This window comes from Musa acuminata, chromosome BXJ1-2 (genome assembly GCF_036884655.1).
Source record: "Musa acuminata AAA Group cultivar baxijiao chromosome BXJ1-2, Cavendish_Baxijiao_AAA, whole genome shotgun sequence".
NCBI classification, from domain to species: domain Eukaryota; kingdom Viridiplantae; phylum Streptophyta; class Magnoliopsida; order Zingiberales; family Musaceae; genus Musa; species Musa acuminata.
Genome location: NC_088328.1, coordinates 28,175,204 through 28,200,159, shown reverse-complemented (window position 1 = coordinate 28,200,159; position 24,956 = coordinate 28,175,204). Strand labels below are relative to the sequence as shown.

General features: G+C 38.7%; 4 protein-coding genes across 5 annotated transcripts; 3 read left to right on the top strand and 1 right to left on the bottom strand.

Annotated features, from left to right (window-relative positions):
- Window positions 1-1,912: 1,912 nt before the first annotated feature.
- Window positions 1,913-5,751, bottom strand: LOC135607390 (uncharacterized). 2 transcript variants are annotated; one of them, XM_065099170.1, is made up of 6 exons: window positions 5,665-5,751; window positions 5,454-5,565; window positions 3,454-3,814; window positions 2,756-3,203; window positions 2,293-2,351; window positions 1,913-2,188 (listed from the first exon to the last, which is right to left on the bottom strand). In XM_065099170.1, exons 1-6 carry the CDS (start codon window positions 5,696-5,698, stop codon window positions 2,138-2,140), a joined length of 1,065 nt encoding a protein of 354 aa, XP_064955242.1. In that variant the 5' UTR covers window positions 5,699-5,751; the 3' UTR covers window positions 1,913-2,137. The 2 variants fall into 2 exon arrangements, with proteins under 2 accessions (XP_064955242.1, XP_064955251.1); XM_065099179.1 differs by having other exon boundaries at window positions 3,454-3,799.
- Window positions 5,752-9,888: 4,137 nt separating this feature from the next.
- LOC135607386 (protein IQ-DOMAIN 31-like) lies at window positions 9,889-16,303 on the top strand. Its single transcript, XM_065099163.1, has 7 exons — window positions 9,889-10,066; window positions 10,720-10,837; window positions 12,378-12,659; window positions 12,907-13,110; window positions 13,306-13,365; window positions 13,664-14,654; window positions 15,930-16,303. The coding sequence occupies exons 2-7, from the start codon at window positions 10,748-10,750 to the stop codon at window positions 15,959-15,961; spliced, it is 1,659 nt and encodes a 552-aa protein (XP_064955235.1). The 5' UTR covers window positions 9,889-10,066; window positions 10,720-10,747; the 3' UTR covers window positions 15,962-16,303.
- Window positions 16,304-17,147: 844 nt separating this feature from the next.
- On the top strand, window positions 17,148-21,896 carry LOC135607382 (receptor kinase-like protein Xa21). Its single transcript, XM_065099157.1, has 2 exons — window positions 17,148-19,833; window positions 21,257-21,896. Exons 1-2 carry the CDS (start codon window positions 17,148-17,150, stop codon window positions 21,661-21,663), a joined length of 3,093 nt encoding a protein of 1,030 aa, XP_064955229.1. The 3' UTR covers window positions 21,664-21,896.
- A 561-nt stretch (window positions 21,897-22,457) lies between these two features.
- Window positions 22,458-24,061, top strand: LOC103975436 (uncharacterized). The gene is made up of 2 exons (XM_065099147.1): window positions 22,458-22,541; window positions 23,255-24,061. Exon 2 carries the CDS (start codon window positions 23,259-23,261, stop codon window positions 23,790-23,792), a length of 534 nt encoding a protein of 177 aa, XP_064955219.1. The 5' UTR covers window positions 22,458-22,541; window positions 23,255-23,258; the 3' UTR covers window positions 23,793-24,061.
- The last annotated feature ends 895 nt before the right edge of the window (window positions 24,062-24,956 follow it).

Below are 24,956 nucleotides of genomic sequence, written 5' to 3'. Positions count from 1 at the left end.
CCTCCTCTTGTCCGTCAAAGAAAGGAATAGTGAGTTGTCTGTCAATGGAGAAGTCACTGTTATTACGTTTGCAGGTCTGAAGCATCCACCAGAGAGGCCCCGTACTATTATCATATGGCTTCCCTTTCTGGGTTGGGGATGGTTGACATTAAAGTATTCAGCACAAATTATTTCATCAGCAAAATTTCTTTCTCATTCTTGCAGTAAACAGCTCTTTTGTAGCTAAAGATTATTTGAATATATGCAGATTGTGTACTATCATACAAAAAAAAAGGATAATAAGGATGCATTAATCATTGAAAGAGCTTGAAATCAGATTGGATTAATACAATCTTTTACTCCACTGACTCTTTTTTCCTTGCCAAGAGACTGTTCTAAAGTGTGGTACTCTTTAGGGCTTCCTCTCTCCGTGATTCATTTGAGATGAGTAGATCCAGCTAGGGATTGTGAAAGTTAATGCTCTAAATCTTACTGGTGAAGAAACAGTGATTAAAATTAGAGATGCACAGCTCTTAAGTGAAGTAACCTGAAAGCAAGAATGACCCCAAACACCTCTCCATGCTTTTTTACTTGGGATGAGCAGATCCAGCTATGATTTATTGAAGTCAATGCCCTAATGCTTACTTGTGAAGTGTTCATCATAAGCACTAAATATTCCATGAGATGAAGAAGTAATCTGAAAGCAAGTTTGACACAAACTGGTCTACCTCCTTCCAGTAAAAATAATATACACTTTGTCTAATCTTAAGCCTGTCATACACCCACGAGAATGGAGACATCAGTTAAAGTTGCATTACCAAAGTAAAAGTGGAGGGAGAAGAAGTACATGGATAATTGGAGTGGGTGAGAGTGAATGGAGACATCAGAATGTGTGTTTTCATGCTTCCCTGTGGTTGGTCTTAAGGTTGGGTTAGGTGGTGTGAGGCCACGGTGGTCCTCGGCATTACTGGGTGGATGTCAGTGAGTTGTAGTCCTACACCTGCGGGGGTGAACTGGCATGGGACATGGGGAGTAAATAATGGAAGAGCACTGTTTACGGGTACGACAAATAATGCACATAAATATATGTGTCAGGATTATAATTCCCTCTGCTCGTGGCAGTCCACGACACAATACGTGTCCTCCACATGGATGCTCGTGGAAAAGTTATTCTCCCAGGGGAATCCAATCAGAGCCACACTTGCTCACCGCGAGTGTGCGCACGAATCAATCCACGATCCCCATGTTTCTGAGAATTCTCATTGCTTTGATGATTAATCGGCCGAGTTATTTTCGATATTATGGAATTATTGGTAGATTATATAAGCATATCATTTCGTCACAGAGAAATAATGTGAATTTATTTTATATTTGCTCATGTAAATTCATGAAATTATATAAGCATATCAAATCATATCCAAGTCAGAACAAACACTTATTTTGACTTTTCTGCTGTCATCTCTACATCAGTGCAAATTAATGGCCAATGCTTGTCATATGCTCCATGCTTCATATATATATATATAAGGAATCTACATCATCACACATCTAGATATGAGAAATGAGCAAATGCATTGTTGCAAATAAGATATTAAGACCTAGCTTGTTGATGTGATTTGATATAATACAACACAATACATGTGTCATTATCCTCTCTGGTCTGAGATATAATTGCATAAAACAAATTCAATTTGAAAAAGTGTAGATTGGCTTATGATGTAAAATATCAACACCTGCACTGATTCTGATAAGAAAGATCAGATTAGAACAGGGAACTGTGAGGAACGATGATCTGAACTAGCATGGTCTCAGCATTCTGTAGGCATCTATCAGGCTAAACCAAATCAATGATTCTCAAATGCTTCTTGGAAAGTCTGAGAACAGGGAAAGAACAAAAGCCAAAAAGGCAAGGCAGATGAGACATCTTTATCCAGAAAAGGAAGTAGTAGAATACACTACAATAAATTTGCAATTCACTTTGACAAAACACTACAAGCACGATTAACACACTTACAATTTCAGAAGACAAACTTCTCCTTTAATCCTTTTTGTAGAAAAAAGTCTCCAATAAAACTCACAAACCCATCAAGACAGCCATTTACAAACTAAAAAACCACAATACTCACATTCAGCGATAAAATTTGAATATGAAGTTGGTTTAATTCACTTGAATTTCTTCAGCACAGATGGTTTCCTCAATTATGACATCCTGCAAACAAATGAATGCTATAATTAGGGGGAGGAAAGAAACAATTAAGAATAAAAATAAATGGACAAACAACATTCGCTAGAGGTTAAATCATATCTATATACCGTATTCTCCTTGTTTTCATGCAATGTCTCCCCCACAGGTGATGAGTTAGCGTTATTACCTAAACACCAAATAACGAAGTAATGAAAATTTTGCAGATTTTTGTAGGCAATATTCATATACTAAATACCAACAATGCTATCCTTCCTTCTAAAATAATATGAACAAATAACTAAGAAATGAAGAAAAAAAAGAAGCAAAGTTACTATGGTAATATTAACAAATGCAGATTATATGGCGATCAACTAATCAATGAAAGAACACCATGAGTCGGGCTGTAAGGGAACACTTCGTTGTTAAATTCTTCTTACATGCAACTTGGATGTTAGTCTAGAAAACAACAAGTATAGAGCTCAATAACGTCTCATCATAATCCTTCTTAGGAGAATTTTTAATAAAAACCTTAAGTTTCGAATCATGGAATTGCATGAAATAGAAGAAAATTGAAGAAGATTATGTTGTTACCTGTTTCTGTAGGATTTTGTGAACTCTCAACTTCTGTATTTTCGTTGACAGGTTTTGTCCTGGGTTTCTGAGAATTCTTCCGAGTATTAATATTGTTTGTATCTTTCATAGGCACACAATTTACTGCATCTTTGGAATACAAGCCTCGGTTTTTATATGTAGGTTGTCTCCTTTGAATAATGTCCTTATTGTTTGAGTTTGCAACAACAGCAAGATTTTCTGAGTTTAATGACTTGGGTTTCATACTTCGAGTTTTGCTTCTGTCCTTGTCCGATTTCTGAGCTACCTCCTCAGGTAACTTCGAACAGCTCTCCGAAATATTTAACTTGTCCAAATCCTCAACTATATTGTAGTTCTGAAGCAAGTCTTTGACATACTCCTTTTGCTCAGCCAGAAGGTTATGCCTTTGTATGTATGATTTAAGCTCTTCTCGCACTCGACTGGAAGGCTGTAAAATTTGGTCAACGACATGCAGAATTGTAAGCACATACATGATAAAGGCAATTGTAGATTCATTTAGTGTAGAACAAGGCCAAATTACAGTTGCATCTGTTAGAGGAAATAGACTATTTTAAATAAGAAAAAGCACACTATACATATGAAAGCAGAAGCATGCAACAAGAAACAACTTCCTTGATGAAATAAGATAATCACAAGATTATGGTGAAAACAGCACAAGGATAATATTGAAGACTTACCTCACAACCTGATTCCAGTGCAAGCTTGAAAAAACCAAGTGAAATTGAATGCCATGAAGCTGACTCTGACAGCTTGATCTGTGTTAACCAGTAAGAAACAGATGATAGGACATTGAATTTCCGCTTGGTCATGGACTTTGATATATCTGACCGTGGAGTATCACTCTTCCCCTGAATATTGGATATTCTTGCTCTAGCCTCTGATATCGGAGTCATGCTTTTGATAGTAGGGGGATGAGCAGGTTTGGTTGGAATCGAGAGCCTTCGTGAAGGTTTTGCAGATTTGTCCTTTCCTGATAGGTCGAGAACATTTACACTCCTGCTTACTGCAGGAGATGACCTTCCTCTATAAAATAAATTGCTGTTACGAGTCTTAAGTTGTTACAAAGAAGATGGCTAGCAACATAACATTTCTTCTCTTAAATATAAGAACCGAACATGTTATCTCCTTGAAGAAGTCCCACTCAAAATCATCAGCTGATGGAATCATTAAGTAGTATGGATGGTAAAAGAGAACCGTTTGCAGTCTGAACTCATATGACAGTTCTACTTAAAACCTTGAAATCATTCATATAGAATATACAAGTGTCAATGGAATTCTCATCGTCATTACAAAATATAGGTAATTTAATCTCAAGTAAATTTGTGTTCGAAGTGCATGAAATGGTTCAGCATATGAAATGATTAATGACAGCTAAAAAACAAGAGAATATTGAACGCTATGCAAAAAAGTTTAGTCACCTAGTTTCATACTTCCTAAAGGGCATGAATGTATATATGGTTTCTCCTGGGTACAGAGAAAAGCAAGGATCTCGTCATTGCAAGATGTAGGAAGCTTCTATATCCGTAGCCTTTTCCTGTAAAGAACCAGGCTATATTCATAACTTGAGCTATGGTCAGTCAAATTACAAAACAGCACCTTCATTGAGGCATCACGGCTTGCCCATGAAAGAAAACAGCACAAGGCACTAAGCCCCCTAGTATAGAAATTTGTATTGATATTTAAAAAACCTTCAATATACCAATCGAAACAGTTCCTTCTAACTTTCCAAATTACTACATATCTTGGTAGCTCTAGATCAGACATATAAGAGGTCCTCCCACCATCCAATGATCAAAGAGAGAAGTTTTGCTACAACATCTAATATCAACTAGCCCCAGCTATCCAACTCACTTTTCACTACTTTCTATTATTACCATAGAGGAACTGACGTCTGTAATTTGTCTTTAAAAAAAAAAGCCTCGTCTTGAGAACGTAATTGCCTTCATTACAGGCATAAGACGTTAAATCTTTGATTTAGGATAGACAAAACTGATGTGTGATAGCACTCTATTCTGTACCAGCAAGCCATTGTCCAAGACAAAACAACCCCTTTGCAAAAGAATCACTCTGGTTTTCCATGCACCAGCCCAAAATATCCAAATTCAGTATAGATACTTATTAGTTGTACATAATTTAGATTATAACACAAAAAAGCGTAATTATGGCAATAAAAATTTCGTAACAAGCAATCTACGAGAGCAATGCTAATGACAACTGTAACTAGGAGGTGACAAGAAAATTTGAATTGGAAATGCCAACCCAGCATAACATAAACATATCAATATCAACAACAATGGAGCTTATACGTATTGCAATTGCCCAAGCAGAAATTTGCAGGCAGAACCATGAGGATCAAGTCCTAAACTGTCTGTAGCCCACTACTATGTTCAAAACTGAAGCCTGCGAGAGCAGATCGCTGCTGAATTAAAGTCGTCTGATATACAGTATATTGAGATCAAACATCATCTTGTCTATTAATCCGGTTTGTGAGTCATATCAATCTTGTGGTAGATACTTTTCCTTTACCGTGCCTAAAGGTTAAACCCATATGAATTCATGTTGACCAAAAAATTGAAGCTAATCACCACCAAATCTTTGCCGTTATGAGCACTAATCATATTCGATTCTAAGCAATGAATTAAATTCCAAAAGCGCAATAAGCATCAGGGGGGAAAACCTCTTTGGAGCCGATGAGACAGTAGGTTCGGGAACCGACGGCTTCCCGTCCTTGGACCTTGCGGCGGATCGCAGCGCGTATCGCAACTTCGATGATCCCATGACCGCGGGGGCTTAATTACAAACCCAGAAAATTCATCAAAAAGTCCGGAATAGAAAAGGGAAGACGAGATCAAGAGAAATAAATCATCGAAGGTGGATCGGAGAGTTACCCTGGCGGGCGGATTGATCGCCGACGGCTTGCATGCTTCTTCCCTTGCGGCGCGTGGAGTTACGGATGCGTGGATTGCGATTGTAGGACGAATAGAGTGACCGAGATGCTAATTGGGGGCCGTTATATAGACGAAAGCGGAAGTGGTGCTGGGGCCCAAGGTTTTGGATTCGAACTCGGGTTTTGAGCGGGAATGGGCTACGGCTTGGGGGATTCAAAATAGGAACGAAAAAGAAGAGTGCTTCACGACACTTCTCTGTCGTAACCCAAACCGACACCCTCGTCAGGAAACGAATCAAAGAGGGTGATCGACGGTCATGATCGTTTGGGTCAGAATACGAGCAAGCCTTCCTGATGTAAGAAAAGCATTCCTCTTCCGCCACGTGGTTTTTAACGGTCGGGAGCGGACGGGGGCCACTCTCCCGCGCCACTAATCCTCGTGGTAAAGTGACGCGACGTACAGCTACCCGACGCGGTGGATGTCGACGCGGACGTGGGGCCCGGTCAAGTCTCTCTGAAGTCTAGGCGGAGATAGATGCGCTGTGACTTCTTTGTCGTATGCAATTAAGTAGTATACTTGAAGGCAGTCGAGTGCAAGTGCTTAGTAGCTACTACTTGCAGTATGTGTTCTTGCTCGTAACTGCATGTTTTGAACTCTGTGGCTGAGAAGGGTATTGTTATACAATATAATAATGTCAGCAGGACTCCTAAGAAAATTATTGTGTCAGCCTTCATAGGATATTAAGAAGTGGGCTGATGATATCATAAGCCAAGTTGACTAATATCTGAATTGTAGCTCGTGAACAAGCAATATTTCTCAGCATCTAGTTTGTTTTGACATTATTCTTGACCATAATTTTCTCCCATGTGGATCATAGAAGTCTTATAAACAGTATGGTGCAAATACCATAGATTGTAATTTTTTTTTTTTTTGGGTGACATGATGAGCTTTAAAGAAACATTTATATTTGAGGTATTGTATGTTAGACATGTCACTATGGGATTAAAACAATGGAAGTAGATTAAAAAAAAAAGTATTGGCCTAATTTTTACTTTCAATCGCACAATATTACCTTTCTTCGCTGTCCTTTTACCATTCAATTCTAATGAATTGCCTTTTTAGGATTCATCATGCATATCTATTGGAATGGATTCTGATTACAATTGATTTTCCTTTGTTTTCTTAATAAATATAAGTGGTTAATTGCATATATAAGGTGTAGTTTTGTAATACTAAGAGTAGAACTGTGGATATCGCCAAATTGGATGAATGGGAAGCTACATAAAGTAAAATTCAAAAAGATAGATGGGAATTTATCTATTATATATATATATATATATATATATATATATATATATATATGTGTGTGTGTGTGTGTATTATGTGAAAGCTAAGATTGATGTGAGAAGTTATAGAAATATACAAAAAAACATTTATGAATGATCAAGAAAAGATGAGAGAAATATGCAGCATGATTGATATGAGTAGAGGTAAAGGGAGACATAAAAATATTTTATTAGAAACTATAAAAAATATTAAAATATTTTTAATTTAAATTAAAATATGATATTTTGTAGAGCTTTATGTAGGCAAAAAATTTATGCAATTGACCATAAAATAATTATTATTTTATATATTTAAAAAAAATAAGTGATAAATTTGGGATTCAAACATAGAGTCTTATGATATATTATTAAAGCCTTTATTATTAAGTTAGCTGACATCTTTGAAAAATTATCATTGTTGTTGTTGTATATACGGTTAGCTTAGTCGGATAACAAATCAATATTTTAGATGTTTAGAGTTATCCATAAAAATTTGAATCTTATATTTGATATAATTAAAATTTTATTTTAAATATAAAATTTATTGGATGAGATTTCGAATCATTGAATTAAATATCATTCAATTATATTTAAAGAATATTCATAATAACAATGCTCTAATTTTTTTTTCTTCCAAAATACATAATTCTTAGTTTATTTCTATGGAGTGCTCCTTAATTTCTAAAAGATAATATTATATTGATCTCTGACTCGCTTGTGCCATGACAAGACCTCATTGCTTTCATGTTATCGCCTTTGTCCTCATCTATCTACTATACTTGCACCTTCATCCGCTACCATCGAGGCACTAGTACATTCATACTTTCTACTCCATTGTCCTCGTTATTAACTTTGATAAAGGAGAACGAGACAACCATGGCTTCCCCTCCCTCCTCCCCTACAGAGTGGGCACCACACCACCTTCCGGAGTTGCTCCTTAGATCAAGCAATGATGAGGGAGTGGAAGCAAATGTCGTGATAGTGTGACAAATATGGAGTTTGAGTTTGAGGAGACCCAGGTGATAAAAGAAAGATGGGTAAGGAGGCATTGTTGAATCGTTATTGATCTCCTCGTAGGATTACAATTGCAATTATTGGAATCCAACACAAGAATACCATAACAATAATGGTCATGGTGGATGAGGGACAAAGGCGTCAAAGTGGTGGTCGATGGGTGGATGTCAAGAATAATATCATATTCTAGAAAATAAGGAATACTATGTAATAATAAATAAAAAAGAAATACTAAGCAGGAAAAAGTAAAAACTTTCAAAGTTCTAAACAATTTATCATTTTATTTAAATGGATCAAATAATAATAGTTGAAAAAGAAAGAAAAAACAAATGATTTCTTTATAAAATACTCATATTTTGGGCATTTCTCAACTAGTACTCTCCATTTTGATTTTTTTTTTCAAACAATGACCCTAATTTGTAAAATATCTAAATTACTCTTTAAAAAATTCCTGGTAAAATTTTCTATCTTCTTTTTACTAGTTTTACACTATTGTAGTGTTTTATTTGATTAGTTTGTTGTGTTTTTCAATAATATTTATAATACGTTTATTGTGGTGATAAAAACACTATAATAATCTAATTAATTTTTTATTTGGGTGATGTTAGTTCCTAAACTATTATAAGTACCTATTTGAATCATATATCAAATGGTTTCTAATATATCAAATGATTTCATTTGGCTCATTTATAGTGTTTATAAATAAGCTTTACAATTACGATGGTTATACCATTATAATAGATCAAAAACATGGTAAAAGATCAAAACACCGTAACATGTGAAAAAATTATGAGGGGCAACTTGGATATTTTTAAATTAAGGGTACTATCCAGAAAAAATATCAAAAGAGGGAGTATTGTTTAGAAATTACCCAAAACAATGATAGTTTCTAGGAAAATCATAAAAAAATAAAAATATTTCTTTTTAAAGTTAACTTTAAGAATTGAATTTCCTATGTAGCTTCTTTTAACTTTAAAAATTCTCACATAGCATTGCTAGTTGAGTAAAAATATCACCTCCATCTTCATCATTGTCTCCTCCTCCTCTACACCGTAGTTGAACCCCAACAGCATCACAAGAGCCCATACCAACCCTAGCCACCTTCACCACTTCTCATAAGCATCGACAGACCCATGCGCAAAGGCGTTCAGACGCATCGTAAGTAACTGACAAGATTAACTTACTCGTGTATAAGCGTGATGCTTGTAAGAATTTTATAAGTTAGAGACGTTACTTGACACGTTAATTTTTATAAAAAAATTAATGTTAAAAAAATAAAGGCGCTATTTAAAAAAAAAGTATTGGTTTTTTTTTTTAATTCCGGAATTCGCTTTTATTCTAAGAAAAGAAAAAAAGATCTGATTGCTGCTATTTTTACACGCAACAGGATCACCTGTCAGCGCAGCTGGAATTACTTTGTTCCGTAGCCGGCACGCGGCACATCATTGCTTCGTCTGGTCTCCGGGGCACACGTGACCGAACGCGGACCCCACTGCGTCAGTCGCCCATTAAACGGACGGTTTAGATCCATCGGTGAACCATCGAACGCTGTGGATGGTCGCTTCAGGACCTGAAATCGAGGGCAGCGCCGTAAATATCTATCTCCACATGAGGCTATCAGCGGGCTAAAAATGAAAGACCGCAGTAAGCGGGGAAGTCCGAGAGGAATGAGGATTATCTGTATCATACATAACAGAATTCAGTATTGTTCGCCATTTGAAACATCCCTTGCGACCGGGGTCCCAAGAAACTATGGAACGGAAAACCCTAAACTTTGGTTGGGGTGATACAGCGGATTCGCAGAGTAGTGTGCAGTCAAATTTACGCCATTTAAAATGCCTTTACTTTATGTCCTCTAACGGCACTTTTCTCTTCCCAACGGCACCGCCTTCTATTTTTAGCCTTCTTTAGCTTTTGCTCATATTTCGTACTCTCCGTTGTGAGCTCGCTCACTGACCCTTCGCCGCTTGCCTTTCCCGCAACGCTTTCGCAAGGAGGCTCTTCATCTGCCCTTAGTCTTGCCTCCGAGCTCCATCTTAAGTTCTGCTTCATTCGATTTCTCGGTGAGCATCGGATCCGCTTGATCTCGACCTTTTCCATTTCTATCTCGACGTTTCTATCATTTTTTTCCCCTCCCTTTTTGGTTTCTTTCGAAGAGCTTTGGACTTGAGCAGGGGATTTGTTGCTTATTCGTAGGAGATTTCTGGTCGTGATTTGGGTTTGCCGCATGTGGATTTCAGTGTGAGCTCTCTCGGCTATGATCGATCCTGAAGGATATGCATTTTAGGGTTTTATTTTGGTGCTTTGATGCAGGAGGGGATTAGGGTTTTGTGTTTCTGTCGTTGAGGGTTAGGTTACCGTCTGGTTGTTTTCTATTTGTTTTCATGTGGGCGTAGTCCACTTGCTATTATTTTATAATTTTATCTTATTTTTTTTTAAAAAAATTCCCAAATCGATCTTTGCGCCGAAATCTATTTGCTGTTTCAGGTATATTTTGTAAACAAGCGATTAAATTCTTACGGCAAATCAAAAAAAATATTTTGATTTATCACTGTTCCTATAACACTGGAATACAATTGTCTTTATATGAAATGTGTTTAATTCAATTGAAAGTGCAATAGGCACTGATGAGGTCAATTTTGATTTATTTTGAATATTAGTAAATGGTCAGAATTCTTTTACCTCGTCTTATGTCTACTATGTGATTTATATGCAGTTGCAATTTAGGAAGCTAGGTTTTCCTGATGGGGAAATCTCCTGCAAAGTGGATTAAATCGGTGCTTTTTGGGAAGAAAGCTTCTAGATCTCATACATCAAAAGCAAAGGATTGCTCAGTATGCAACTGGGACTTTGGGTTTTTTTATGAACTACATTAATTTGCTACTTGTTATTGCAATTGGTCAATTTCATTGCTAGCTCTCTTCCTGTGAAGTTTTGCTCTGGTAGTGAAACACATTTGTGTGGTTGTTACCATAGAAATGTTATCATTTTCCTGTTTTTTTTTGTTAATTTGTGTGGTTGTTACCTGTGCAATGGCTAGGTTACTCAGTTGAATTGGTACATGATTATGGAATAAGTTAATTTGGAAGTTGAAGAGATATTTCATGTTGGATATATATTTCTTAAAGGTATATAGCTCAATGAACATATGTAATCACTGAAGCATGTAAATGAGGATTGACGATTCCAAAAACAACGCAAGTGACTGACAGATTGCCATATGTATTAATGTATATAAAGGTATAAGAATGTCAGTGAGTTTTCTTGTGTTTCAGTGCATGCTGCAGAGATGATGCTTCCCTCTGCTAAGGTTCAAGAGACACTACCCAATTGTAGAGATTGCAGTAATGGTGTGAGTTGAAAGAAAAGGGAGAAGTGAGGTGATTATATATGTGAGAGATGTCAGTTATCAACTTTACGAGCCCTAGCCAAAACTATGAAGGTCATTTTTGGTGAATCATGATAACCTGGGGCTTTAATATCCTCAGAGACAAGCAGTGTAAAAGGGGTGGATTTCTTCATTTTCTTGGGAGGGAGATGGAAAGGGGAAGAAGATTGGTTGATGCTGCAACTTTCACTTCATCTGTGTGCAATCTTGCTTGGGAAATAGGTTGTACTTAATTCTAATGTTTCTCATCTTGATATAAAACACACCTAAATCACCTTGCATGCGCAAATGCACTACTGCAACTGCTTAAAAGATACATATATGCAATGAAATACCGTAGAGCCTTGGTCTATACTACTACACAGCCACAACTTGTACTATCTTTACTTGATTCATTCATATACAACTTTTCGGCTTTTTTTGTGAATTCATTTTCGATGAATGGCTTAGGTTTTTGAGCATCATTTAGTTTAAAATTATGCCATGACGAGGTGTAGGATTTAGTAAAAGTCGAGGAGTAGGATGAATATTCATCCTTGTCCATAGATTGTTATATTAAGAATATGCTGGGGTCATGTTTTAAGTTGATTTTTTTTTTTCCAGTTGTATTACTGAATATGGTCTGGTTTAAGAAGATAGTTTAAATGTTAGGACCTGTAGTTAGAGAGCTTTAGAGGTCTATTTAAGCAAGCACTCATGTGATTACAAGATTTTCATAAAAGAAAATTCTTTTTAGACGAGTTCTCTTAGTTTGTTTTAGGAGAAGCCATGATAGAGGCGTTAGGTTGAGTGAAAAACAAAGTGAGTTTTATAAATTTATTTCGTAAAAATAAATAGCTTGTTCACTTGTGAGGTATTTCTTTGGAAAGACTTTTGAACTTTGTTTTACTAAGTTTTGTATCTGCACAAGCACATCATGTATAATCTACTATATTTGAGTGCTTGATCACTAACTGATCTTCCGATGTTCTTATGTATTATCGAAGAAAGCTGCAGTTGAAAAAGTGCATGTTGCTGGGAAAAAACCATCTCTTTTTGCTGTGACTTCTCCAGTGATTTCTGAACCAGTTCTAGTAAACACCAATTCAAGTGGTCTATCATCAGAAATTAGGACAGCTTCGACTTCCAATACTGGAGCTGTCACGTTTCCTTTAAGTCAAAGTTTGCAGAACCAAGTAAATGTTGGACCTCATGTTTCAAGTGATGCAACCCAAGTCTTGGAAGAGTGTGCTGCTACAAAAGTTCAAGCTGCCTTCAGGGGTTTTCTGGTATTCTTGTGGAATAAGTACAGTTTGCATCTACTATGTGCTTCCTCAATTTTTATTGATCCTGTTTCATCATCTATAGTAAAATCTCTTGGTAACAGGTGTCATACACACTTCTATTGAGATCATTTGATCCCTTCTCTTGAATTCTTAAAAATTGATTTCATATGCATAATGCAGAACACATGGGAGCACTTAATGAATGGGGTTATCTGCTTTATTCTGTTTTAATATCTGAATTTATTTGCAGTCACGCAGGGCGTTTTGTGCACTGAAGGGCATCATAAGACTGCAGGCTCTAATTCGTGGGCACCTGGTGAGGCGACAAGCAGTTGCCACCCTCCATTGCACGTGGGGCATTGTTAAGTTTCAAGCTCTTGTCCGAGGTCAGCGAGCCAGGCTTTCAGGTATTGGCCTTGAAGTTGGAACGAAATATCGTCGAGTGAAGAATGTGGTAAGCATCTGTTGATGGATTTTAGTTCTTAAGGGATTCTTTGATTGTTTTAATTTATTGCCATTTCTTTTATTCTGTAAATTCCAGCCTCCTTGTTTGCATAAATTTTATGACATGAGTTTTCACCGTAAGCTATTGCAGTCTCATAGTTTTCTAAACTCGATTCTTTTTAAGTATGGTGATTGTCTTTTGTAGGATAACAAGAAGTTGGACTTTTCAAAAGTGCAGCTGTCTTCCAGCCGATTTTTGTGCCAGGTAGGGAAACTATATATCTTTTAGGATTACAATAATATCATGAGATCATAATTTTTTAGGAAAACTTCACCTCATCATATTTTTGGGCAAAAAAATCATGTTGTTGCTATCCATGATATGATATCTTTTTGAGAGACATAGGGTTTTAACTTCTTTTGGATCAAAATTGTCCGAATAGAAGGCAAAGTTTTCAAGAGCAGATCTATATGCACTTGCATTCATGTGAGCCAATGTCGTGGCACCTAGGGTTACTATTTTTTTTTCTTGACAAGTGTGTAACATATTTGCAATTGCACAGCTTCTTTCTGCACTGCCTGTTGCAAAACCATTGCAGATGCATTATGATCCAGCGGAACCAAATTCAGTCTTCAGTTGGCTGGAGCGCTGGACATCCTCATATTTCTGGAAGCCACTTCCTCAACCAAAAAAGCCCTTAAATGTGAAATCTCGGGTGAGGTGCAGTAGTGCTGTGGAAAGTGAATCAGTCAGACTAAAACCAAATGTTCATAGGAATGTGCCTGCAAAGGTTGATGTCATGACCGAACCAGAGAGGCATAAACGCCACCCGAGGAAAATGCCTAGCCCTCCTGCTGATTCTATGGTGGAAAATCCACAATCTGAAATTGAAAAGGTCAAGCGCAGTCTGAGAAAGGTATCTAGTTCTACCAAAGAGGCTTCCGAAAAGCCAGAGTCTGAAAATCAGAAACCAGCTTGCACTCCGAGGAAGGTGACAACCTCATTATCTGATGTACCACAACACAGTATTGAGGAATCTTCAATGAAAATTAAAAATGAAGGTGTGGCACCTCTCGACAGTAATTGTGAATTCGATGCTACCATAAATTCGGTAGCTTTGGATGGGCCTATGAATCCAGAAATTGTCGACAGTCCTGCAATCAAATTGCATACATCAGAAGATATCTGCAATGAAGAGCTAAGCTCGAAAGATAATCAGAGTAGCAATGAAATCCAGAAGAGTAGCAAGAGGAGGGTCTCTTTCCCATCAAAGCCAGAACCTTTAGCAGAGAATGCCTTGCAGAATGCTCCCAAGTTGCCAAGCTACATGGCAACCACTGAATCAGCTAAGGCAAAGCTAAGAGGACAAGTTTCACCGAGGTTTGGATCTGATTCATTGGAAAGAAATAATATCACTCGTCGTCATTCTCTGCCTTCTTCCATGAATGGGAAGTTAAGCTCACAATCACCGCGCACACATAAGTTGATCCAAGCAAGCTGCAAGGATGGGATTCGAAATGACAGATCCTTCTCATCATCAAGAGATGGTAGTGGTATGACTCCATTCCTTGTCATCTTGCTCGGACATATTTTGATATGAATCATCTTATGTATTAAATTTTCTGAAACCATTTTGCTCTCATGAATTAATTTGCCGGGGCATTTATAGTTGCATGGAATCCAGTCTTCAGGGTCTGATTAGTTGCTACATTCCATAGGATCCAATCATGAAGAAATTTAAGTAGGATTGGAAAAAAACACAGATAGTTAGGATTGGTTACTCGAGTAGTTGTTTGGGTCAACCAGATAGAAAACTTTTTTGACTCCATGAAAATGCCTGATCCCACCAGATTTTTTTTTGTTTTATTTTTTCCACTGTGCTTTTTGAGAGGGAGAGTGAGATAACACTTTTGTCTCTTCCTCAGACCTAGACTGTTGGTTTCTTTCCATCTCTTCTGTCCCATGTTATCTTCTGCTGCCTGTGGACACCGTTTCCTGTTTCTCTTCTGACCCGTGTATCCAAAGCAACTCCTGTCTACCTCCTACATTTCACCTTCGCAGTTCGTCATCCTCACTTCAATCACTGTTCCTGTTACCATCTAATGTTCTCTAGCCACCACTCTGTTATCTGACCACGTGCCCATTATCATTCATCCTTCAGCCACTTCATTGTTCATCTTCCAAGCACCACATTCCTTGTATACTTGATGATTGCCATCCTCCCATCTGCTTCCAACAACAGCCTGGCGTTGTGATCTGAACACTCTTATGTGGGAAGTGGGAGCAGAAGTACGAAACGGGTTTTCTAATACTTTTCCCCCATGCATTCCTGGAATGCAAAACAGGTTTGTTTTTATTCTAAACCTATGGCTGCAACCCATATTTGAAGCAAAGAAGAATTCTTGTAATGTTGGATGTCAGAACCTGCAAACATGCTTTGTAGCAATCATCTGTACCAACTGTTCTAAGACGCCTGAGGCCTATGCATGCACATGATGACCTCCTCCGCACGGCTAATCAAAATTTGTATCCATGCATCTTTTTCCTTCTTTTCCTGTGAAAAGAGAGTGCAGTGCCTATCTGTCTTTGGAAGGTGGGAGACCTTTTTGTTCAATAAATGACATGTAATAATCATAACCAACCAAGCTTTTTCCTAATTGGTGAGAAGAGAAAACCTGGTAATTGATTGGGTTTCACTTAGATTTTTTTAATTTTCATTCTTGCAATTATTGTGTATGCCTTTTCCGTTAAAAACAATGATGTGTAACCATTACTTGGTTCTTGATTTTTTTTTAATTCATTTTTCCCAATGTTTCACAATAATACAGAGAGGGCAATTCAAGTGGAATGGAGGAGGTGATGTTCTCGGAATGGTAATTCTCAAGTTCTTCAAAGAGGATAACCTTTGCGAGTTGGCAACAGTCTTCATTCATACTGTTTGTTTTGAGGTGTAAAGTTGTGCTGTAATCGTTATCCCCATTTAGCTGTTGCCAGCGTGAGGTGTGTACTGTTTATGCTATGCTGGTATTCACAGCTTCGATCCCTCTCGAGTGTGGCACGGTTTCTTTTGATCTGGTTGCTATGCTTTTGTTTATGCAACAGAGTTGTCTACTAAGAATCCTCAAAACATGAGATAGTACATTATCTTGTTTGTCTTCATTTTCCAACATCTGGTCATATTATAAGCTTTCTTTTGTGTTGATTCTTCTGCACTCGTCTGGTAATATGATTTTTGAGAGAGATTTTCGAGGTTATGATGTTTCTCCGCTGCAGTATCATTCTATCATCAAGTGCAAACATCTAGTTCTCTCTGTAAACGTCCGTTTGTGTTGGTTTTTCATTCTTCAGTCTTGTCTGATGATGATTTTCTCTAAGAGAATTTTTTCGGATTGTAATGTATCTGCCGCAATACGTTAATTAAGCGCTCGTTTGTTGGACCAGTGAGAGTGACAGATGTCGAGGTCTTCTGGGCCACTTCACTGGTCAAATACGAGTCCTTTAAATTTTGATTATGTTTGACTGTTGACTGTCAACACGATCGTAAGATCGTGTTGACAGTCAACAGTCAAACACGAGTTGACTGTCGTCGTTAAATTTTGATTATGCTTGACTGTTGACTGTCAACATGAGTCCCCTATATATATATATATATATATATATATATATATATATATATATATATATATATAAAATATAATTTTGCCCCAAAATAATAATAAAGATTGGACCAGTGAGAAAGAGGCGTCATGGTCTTCGGGGCTAAATGTGCTTTATCATAATCATTCACAAGGATACAGATCCTAACCTCAAATATGCAAATATGTAAACACCGTTTATTATATATATATATATGTACAATTTTGCTGAGAAACTAGTCAAGGTTGGAGAGAGATGTGAGCTTCTTCGTGGTCACTTCGTTGCTCAACGGCACCGTTGCTGAGAAACGAGTCAAGGTCATGAATATTACTATAATATATATACACATATGGTTGGCACCGGAAGCCGCCACCAATCAGCGTTGCTTCTGATCCTTCAACTTTAGCAGGATGAAGCTTTCATCTGTCTTCTCTTCATCCCTCCTCCTCCATGATCTCATCCTCCTGCTGTGCGTCGTCTCGGTACCGCTTCCATCGATGGCAGACGGGACCGTCGACAGACTCGCACTCGAGTCCTTCAAGTCCATGGTCTCCGACCCCCTGGGAGCCTTGGCCTCATGGAACCGGACCAACCATGTCTGCCGGTGGCAAGGCGTCCGATGCGGCCGGCGGCACCCCGACAGGGTGACTGCCCTGCGCTTACTCTCGTCGGGGCTCGTCGGCCGCATCCCGCCTCACGTCGCCAACCTAACTTTTCTCCAAGTGCTCCGCCTCCGTGACAACAACTTCCACGGACTGATCCCACCCGAGCTCGGACGCTTGTCCCGGCTGCAGGCCCTCGACCTCAGCCTGAACTATCTCGAAGGCCCCATCCCTGCCACTTTGATTCGTTGCTCCAATCTTCGACAAGTCTCTGTGAGGAGCAACCTGCTGACGGGAGAGATTCCCAGGGATGTCGGACTGCTGTCGAAGATGTTGGTGTTTAATCTGGCGCAGAACAATCTCACCGGAAGCATACCGCCTTCCTTGGGAAACATGACATCTCTCTTCGCTCTTTTCCTCCAATCCAATACTTTAGAAGGAAGCATTCCCGAGAGCATCGGTAATCTCAAAAGCTTACAGCTGCTTCAGATAGCCTATAACAGGCTCTCAGGTGCGATTCCTTCCTCTGTTTACAATCTATCCTCCATGAATATTTTCTCCGTCGGGAACAATCTTCTGGAGGGAACCCTACCTGCGACCATGTTCGACACCCTTCCGAGCCTCGAAATGCTTCTAATGAACAACAACCATTTCCATGGGCACATTCCAGCTTCACTTTCCAATGCGTCCTATATGGGAGACATGGAACTGAGTGTCAATTACTTCACTGGAACAGTACCCTCCCACCTGGAGAATCTACGACAGATCTACTTCATAAACCTTTCCGACAACCAGCTCGAAGCTACTGATTCCAGTGACTGGGAGTTCCTTGCATCTTTGACGAATTGCAGTCTCTTGCATGTATTAGTTTTAGATACCAACAACTTCGGCGGCATGTTGCCAACTTCTTTAGCCAATTTATCCTCCAGTTTGAACACCATAACTCTCGATTCGAACCATATTTCTGGCACCATACCCACAGGAATAGGAAATCTTTTCAACCTCACGACACTGTCATTGAGCGATAACCATCTGACCGGTCTGATTCCTCCCACAATTGGAGGGCTCCGAAACCTGCACAGATTGGACTTATCAGGAAACAGATTAACAGGACAAATACCTGACTCCATCGGGAACCTCACTGAACTGAATCTTATCTACTTGCAAGATAATGATCTCGGTGGAAGAATACCTGAAAGCATAGGGAACTGCGGGAGAGTGGAAGAGATGGACCTTTCTCACAATAAGCTCAGTGGTCAGATTCCCATGCAGCTTTACAGCATTTCTTCGTTGTCGACATACCTAAATCTATCAAATAACCTGCTGAACGGAACACTGCCGCTCCAAGTGGGTAACCTGAGAAATCTTGGTGCGCTTGTTCTTGCACACAACAAGCTCTCCGGTGACATCCCTACAACCCTTGGCCAGTGTCAGAGCTTGGAGTACCTTTATTTGCATGACAACTCTTTTCAAGGATCTATCCCTCAATCCTTGAGCAACTTAAAAGGTCTGAGCGAGCTAGATCTTTCAAGCAACAACATATCTGGCAACATCCCAGAATTTCTAGCAGACCTACTTGCTCTGCAGCACCTGAACCTCTCGTACAATGATCTTGAAGGCAACGTGCCAAATGATGGTGTTTTCGGGAACATCACTGCATTCTCGGTTATAGGAAACGATAAGCTTTGTGGGGGTAATCAAGGACTGCACCTGCCCCCGTGCCATATCCAATCTGGTAGGAAGCATAAATCTCTCACGCTCGAGGTTGTCATCCCAGTCATCTCTGTCGGTCTGTGTGCGGTAATCCTACTTATCGCCCTTGCTGTTCTGCACAGAACGAAGAACCTGAAAAAGAAAAATTCATTTACAAATTCTATGGAGGAGCAATTCAAAAGAATCTCTTACAATGAGCTGCTAAGGGCAACTGATGAATTCTCAGCTTCTAGTCTGATTGGTATGGGAAGTTTTGGTTCTGTTTACAAAGGAGTTATGGACGCTGATGGAACTACTGTTGCAGTTAAGGTGCTAAATCTGGAAAGGCATGGAGCATCACAGAGCTTCATCTCTGAATGTGAAGCCTTGAGAAGCATCCGGCATCGCAATCTTGTCAAGATTCTAACTATATGCTTAAGTGTAGATAATAGAGGAAATGATTTTAAGGCTTTGGTGCTCAACTACATGTCAAACGGGAGTCTCGAGAACTGGCTGCATCCCAAAGAATCTGAGGCATCGACAAGGAGGAAATTGACCCTTCCTCAGATGTTGAGCATAGCAATAGATGTCTCTTCTGCGTTAGATTACCTTCACCATCACGGACCTATGCCAATTGTTCATTGTGATTTAAAGCCTAGCAATGTTCTTCTGGACCAAGAAATGTGTGCACATGTGGGTGACTTCGGATTAGCAAGGTTTTTACAAGGCACAATGCCAGACACAGACCAAAACCGTACAACATCCGCAGGAATAAAAGGAACCATTGGATATGTTGCTCCAGGTATAAATTTAAAATTTTGCTCTATTTCTTGTTTGAATATGCAAATATGATTTATATGATATCATTTCTATTTCCATTTTTATTTTTACGTTTATGGAACATAGTTTTAAGTATGATTTATTATTTTTTAGGAGATATTTTGCCCAAAAAATATAATGTAAATGTTTATGCCATCCATGTTAATGTTTGAACAATTCCTTGGTATGTTTCTGCTTTTAATTGTCTCAGTAAGGTTGCTTTCATGATCAAACTGATGGCACTACTCTAATACCTAGCAGAATCTGGTGGTTTACTAGAAGAGAACAGAATTCACAATGGTAAAATATCTTAACATTGATCACCAGAAGATAAACTAATGTTCTGAAGTATTAGCTTGTCTAAAATTTTACTTTTTCAAGTTTTGAGTTCCATCTCCATAAATATAAGCATGGATAGAAAGTGTATTCATAGGAATAATAGCTTTAGCCATTCTTGATTTGTTTACCTGTAACCAATTTACCATGTGGATCCTAATCAAGTTAGATAAATTTTAGGGTAACTCCCTAGACCATAATGACCAAAGCATGCTTCATTGCTTGCATGAGAAAGCATAACAAATGAACAAAATTAAATATAAAAGCAACAAGTAATTACTAAAAGATAAAAATTAACATCTAGCTTTTGTAAAACAACATGAGACACTTTTTGTTGTTTGAACAGGTAAAACCTAAAAAATTAGTGTGTTACAGAACTACATAGAATCCACTAGGGATATATGTGCTTGATGACAGAGAGAATGAGGAGGAAAAAAAAGCTAGCTAACACCCAAATGTCCATAATTTGAGATAACTAGATAACAAAAAATAAGAGTGAAACTTCAAATTTGAGGAGATTTCTCTTCCACCCCTGCTCTTAAACATATGATTTTTATATCAGGATTTTAAGTGCTTGAATACTTTGCAAATGTCACTATTTTACATTGTTAGTGAATCTATGATCTAGGATTGTTGAACATTGGAGATATTTGTTGTGTTTCATAAGCTATAACTATTATTCAAATGCGCTTAAAAAAGATCCCAGAATAGATAGGATAATGGCAATATTATGGTTTGATAACAAAGTGAACCTAAGTGGTAGTAGGACATTGGAAAAACACTGGCTTTTTCTTCTAGCTAATATGTATAAGTAATAGTTGATGCCGTTCACCTTTTGTGAGACATGATTTTTCATTGTTTTAATTTTGGGCATCAGGAGGGTTCCTTCATAGTTTTTGAAAGTATAAGAGATTTTTAGCATGGACCAAATTTTTATAAAAAAAAAAGATTTAAGTTCTCTACAGTTTCCAAGAAGAAATAGATAGGCCTCTCCATTGGCTACAAAATCTCCAGATATTTTCATCAAATGCTAGCTTGATACCTCTCTTTCATTTGTAAATGAATTGCAGAATATGCCATGGGAGGCAAAGTCTCTACTACTGGAGATATATACAGCTATGGGATTCTTTTGCTAGAGATGCTGACAGGGAAGAGGCCTACTGAGGACATGTTCAAGGATGGCCTTAGCCTTCATAAATATGTGGAGATGACCCCTATCGAAGATCTACTCATGGTTTTAGATCCTGATCTTCTTCTGGTGGAGAATGGCCAACAAGGTGAGCAAAATGTTGTGTACATTGACGTGGACAGGTTAGAAGTGCAGAAATGCTTTGTTTCGGCTGTCAATGTTGGCCTTGCTTGTTCAAAGGAAAATCCAAGAGAGCGAATGCAGATGGGAGATGTCATCAAGGAACTAAGTGAAACTAGAGATAAGCTTCTCAATGTCCACAGAAATATAACTGGAGTACATGGATGAGGAAAATGATCTCTCTCCCTCTCCCTCTCTCTCTGGAACTTCTTGTTCACAACCCACAAATAATAGTAAACTGTCTGCGGATGTGAAATTTCACAGCTCTTATGGTGTAACAGAGGAAATCAAGCATGTAATGTAGAATATCTGCTCCGTAGAATTTATTTGAACTGTAAATAGGTGAATGGATTCTTTCATCAGTCCATTATCGTAGAACTACGGGAAGACAATTGGCGTAAGTTTTGGTTTATGCACATTTTCTTTTTGTTTGATCTCAAAACAGGCATTAATCATGCATGTATTCCCATCAAACGTCACTAGCTTCTAGTTATCAAGCTTATGCACTCACCTGCCAACTCCTTCGGTAATCAGGCTCCTTTGTGATCCTGACGTACATGCCGACCACCTGCTCGACAAAACGTCGCTCTCGGAGGCCCTGCAGCGGGAAGACGAAAACAGTGAATAGAACATCCAAGAGAGAACTGCTTGTAGTGAACGATTGGCATTAACAGAATAAAGAGCACTCGCCTTTGCCCCCGTTTATATGTATATATAAATATATATACATATATGTATACATATATATACATATATGTATACATATATATATATACATATATGTATATATATATATATACATATATGTATACGTATATGTATATATATGTATACATATATGTATATATATGTATACATATATGTATATATATATATACATATATGTATATATATATATATATACATATATGTATACATATATGTATATATATATATACACACATATATACATATATATATATATATATCTATATATACGTCGACCACGACAGTCTAGTTCTGATAACCGCCATCGCTACCCAGCGGCGACGAACTGCGTGCGAATGGTAGTACCTTCTTCCAGCGTTCAGGTTCTTCCTCCTGTGTCTCCTTATCTCGTTCCTAAAGATGCTCTACGAAATGAAATCTGGTTGGCTTGTAATCTCCCTTCGCCTCCTCCTTGGAAGCCTACATGATTTGATTTTGTGAAGCCTTTGTATGAATTGGTTCCCCCCTTTCGTCCCATCGGATATGGTAACTTCTTTCTTTTCACCTCGTGCTGTAGAAATCTCTCTTCTGGGGCTCCTTTTCGAGGTTTTCTTCATAAGACAGCCCAAAGAGAATTCGATTTTTGGGTTTTCATGATCGATTGGGGTTTTCGTGATCTCATCCATTGCACAAGAAACCTCGTTCCTTAGGGTTTTCTTGCTCATCAGCACAAAAGACTGAATCGAACCATCATTTTATCCGAACCTGCTCTGGTTTCTGAATGGCTTTGATCAAGATCGGGTGAAACATGGTTTATCGAGGCCGATTCATCTTAGGATTTCATTCTCACACGTTGTCAATTCGTTTCTCTGGAAATTGAACGGATGTGTGCCGGCCATGGGCTTTGAGATGATGGAATTTTCCGGGGGGTTGCAAACCGCTTTCTACGAAATTTCGTGAAAGTCTTTGCGTTGACTTTATCAGAGGGCGCAACTTCGGCGAACTTGCGGGTTGATTGCCTTAATATATGTCCTCTCATTCATCCTGCTCCATCTACTCTCCTGTGTTTCAGGACGATGGATATGCCTGTATCGGCAAAGACGTCTGGATGCAAGCCCGGAATTCAACCAGCGTCACCCCCGCAACAAGCTGAGAGCAGCAGCCCCAGCAGCCAAACCAGGGTCTTCAATTGGCTTCCCACCATTGCTTTCCTCTTCCTCACCTATAACTCCACAGAGTCAGCCTACCGATCTCGCCATGACCTCCCGACGCTGGCCTTCATAGCATTCGCCTATGTCGACTTGGTGATGCTTCTCTTTTGCCTCAAGCAGTTCGAGAAACTGAGCCCCGAGAGCGCGCCGGCGAAGAGGGAGCAGCTCAAGGCCGCGGTTTGGGTCCTCACGACGGCTCTCAACCTCGCATTTGCCTGGCGTGTGGCAGAGATAATGCCGTGGCTACTAAGTGTCTTGGTCTGGCTGATGTCAGTGTCGGTAGCTATTGGGGGGTTTTATGGGCTCTTCATCCACCAGGGTGCGAAAGATAGTGTTGCTGATGGTCACGGCTATTCGCTTGTCAAAAATGCGGAACTTGCTCCTGGAGAAAAGGTCTAAGTCTGCATGCTCTTGCACTGTATTTGTGTAGTGCAGTGTGAGGTGTGTTGTGCTCAGTCATCTATGTGTGTGTCATGCGGTATGGATTGCAGTTGATGTCTGGTTATAGCGTGGACTATGTAATAAACAGGTATTTGACATGAAATAAGTCCAGTGGCATTCTGTGGCCATCATCTAATAACTATGATCGAATTTGTAATAATGTGGGTTGCACCCCAAAATATGAGGTGGATTATAACTCACTGCATGAAATTTGATTGCTGGTTCAACTGTTTTCTCCTGCCTGCAATTATTATGTGAACCACATTCCATGAGGAAGTACTCGAGAGTTTACTGGGGAAGAGTTCAAAGAAGGAACTCAGCTTCGGCATCTTTAGCAGCTTCATGGGTGACAAGATCCTTCTCTACCGGCAGCATGATTCTTTCATCTTGCAGTAATCGAGTGGTGGGCTCTGGAAATGATTGTGGAAAGAAGATGAGAAAGATTTCATCTTTGCTTGTTTAAATCATTCAAGAAGCCGAAGGTATCATTGAATCGACATAGCTGCGCTTGCAATTGACATAGCTGCGCTTGCGATCACACCGTTTCCCACCAAGATATATTATACAGATGTGGGCCTCGATATGCAGTACAAGAGTGTTTCCATAGATCAATGGATAAGCATATCATCTTTTAAGGTTTCCCTTCCATTGTGGGTGGATCAGGAAGTGCAGTCTCCCTTTGTGTGATGGTGCGGAAGGGAGCAATCAAAGGTGGGTTTGTCTTCTTTTTTTTTTATGTAAAAACTGCACCTTTTTACTGCTTTATCTTGTTCTTGTTTTGTGAATTTTATCTTTATACAATGTCTTGAGATTATATTCATAAAAAAGTTCAGATATATGTAGGGAACTGCATGGTGACTAATGTTGTTTTGACCCATGGGATGTAGGCCAGTATCACAGTTACAGTGGTGAAATCTGGAGAAAGAAGCTTGCTAAATCAGCCAGGGGACTAATAGGTATGCAATTTTTAGGTTTGCAAGTTTTAGACTCAATCAAAGAAAATAGTTCTTTTAAAAGTCCTGAATTGTTTCCACTGCAAGTTTTAATTTTTAATTAGGGTCCGTGCCTTACATATATATTAGTCTTGTGGTTATTTGATAATTATGATTCTTTAGCCATCTA

What these genes read in the sequence shown, in the direction of transcription:
- LOC135607390 (XM_065099170.1), bottom strand. Translation starts at nt 5,698, where the DNA reads ATGCAAGCCGTCGGCGATCAATCCGCCCGCCAGG. An exon ending in ACAAAATCCTACAGAAACAG is followed by an intron (nt 2,352 to 2,755) that starts GTAACAACATAA and finishes TTTGGTGTTTAG; the next exon opens with GTAATAACGCTAACTCATCA. An exon ending in ATGAAAACAAGGAGAATACG is followed by an intron (nt 2,189 to 2,292) that starts GTATATAGATAT and finishes ATTTGTTTGCAG; the next exon opens with GATGTCATAATTGAGGAAAC.
- LOC135607386 (XM_065099163.1), top strand. Translation starts at nt 10,748, where the DNA reads ATGGGGAAATCTCCTGCAAAGTGGATTAAATCGGTGCTTTTTGGGAAG. An exon ending in CTGCCTTCAGGGGTTTTCTG is followed by an intron (nt 12,660 to 12,906) that starts GTATTCTTGTGG and finishes ATTTATTTGCAG; the next exon opens with TCACGCAGGGCGTTTTGTGC. An exon ending in CCAGCCGATTTTTGTGCCAG is followed by an intron (nt 13,366 to 13,663) that starts GTAGGGAAACTA and finishes GCAATTGCACAG; the next exon opens with CTTCTTTCTGCACTGCCTGT.
- LOC135607382 (XM_065099157.1), top strand. Translation starts at nt 17,148, where the DNA reads ATGAAGCTTTCATCTGTCTTCTCTTCATCCCTCCTCCTCCATGATCTC. An exon ending in CATTGGATATGTTGCTCCAG is followed by an intron (nt 19,834 to 21,256) that starts GTATAAATTTAA and finishes AATGAATTGCAG; the next exon opens with AATATGCCATGGGAGGCAAA.
- LOC103975436 (XM_065099147.1), top strand. Translation starts at nt 23,259, where the DNA reads ATGGATATGCCTGTATCGGCAAAGACGTCTGGATGCAAGCCCGGAATT.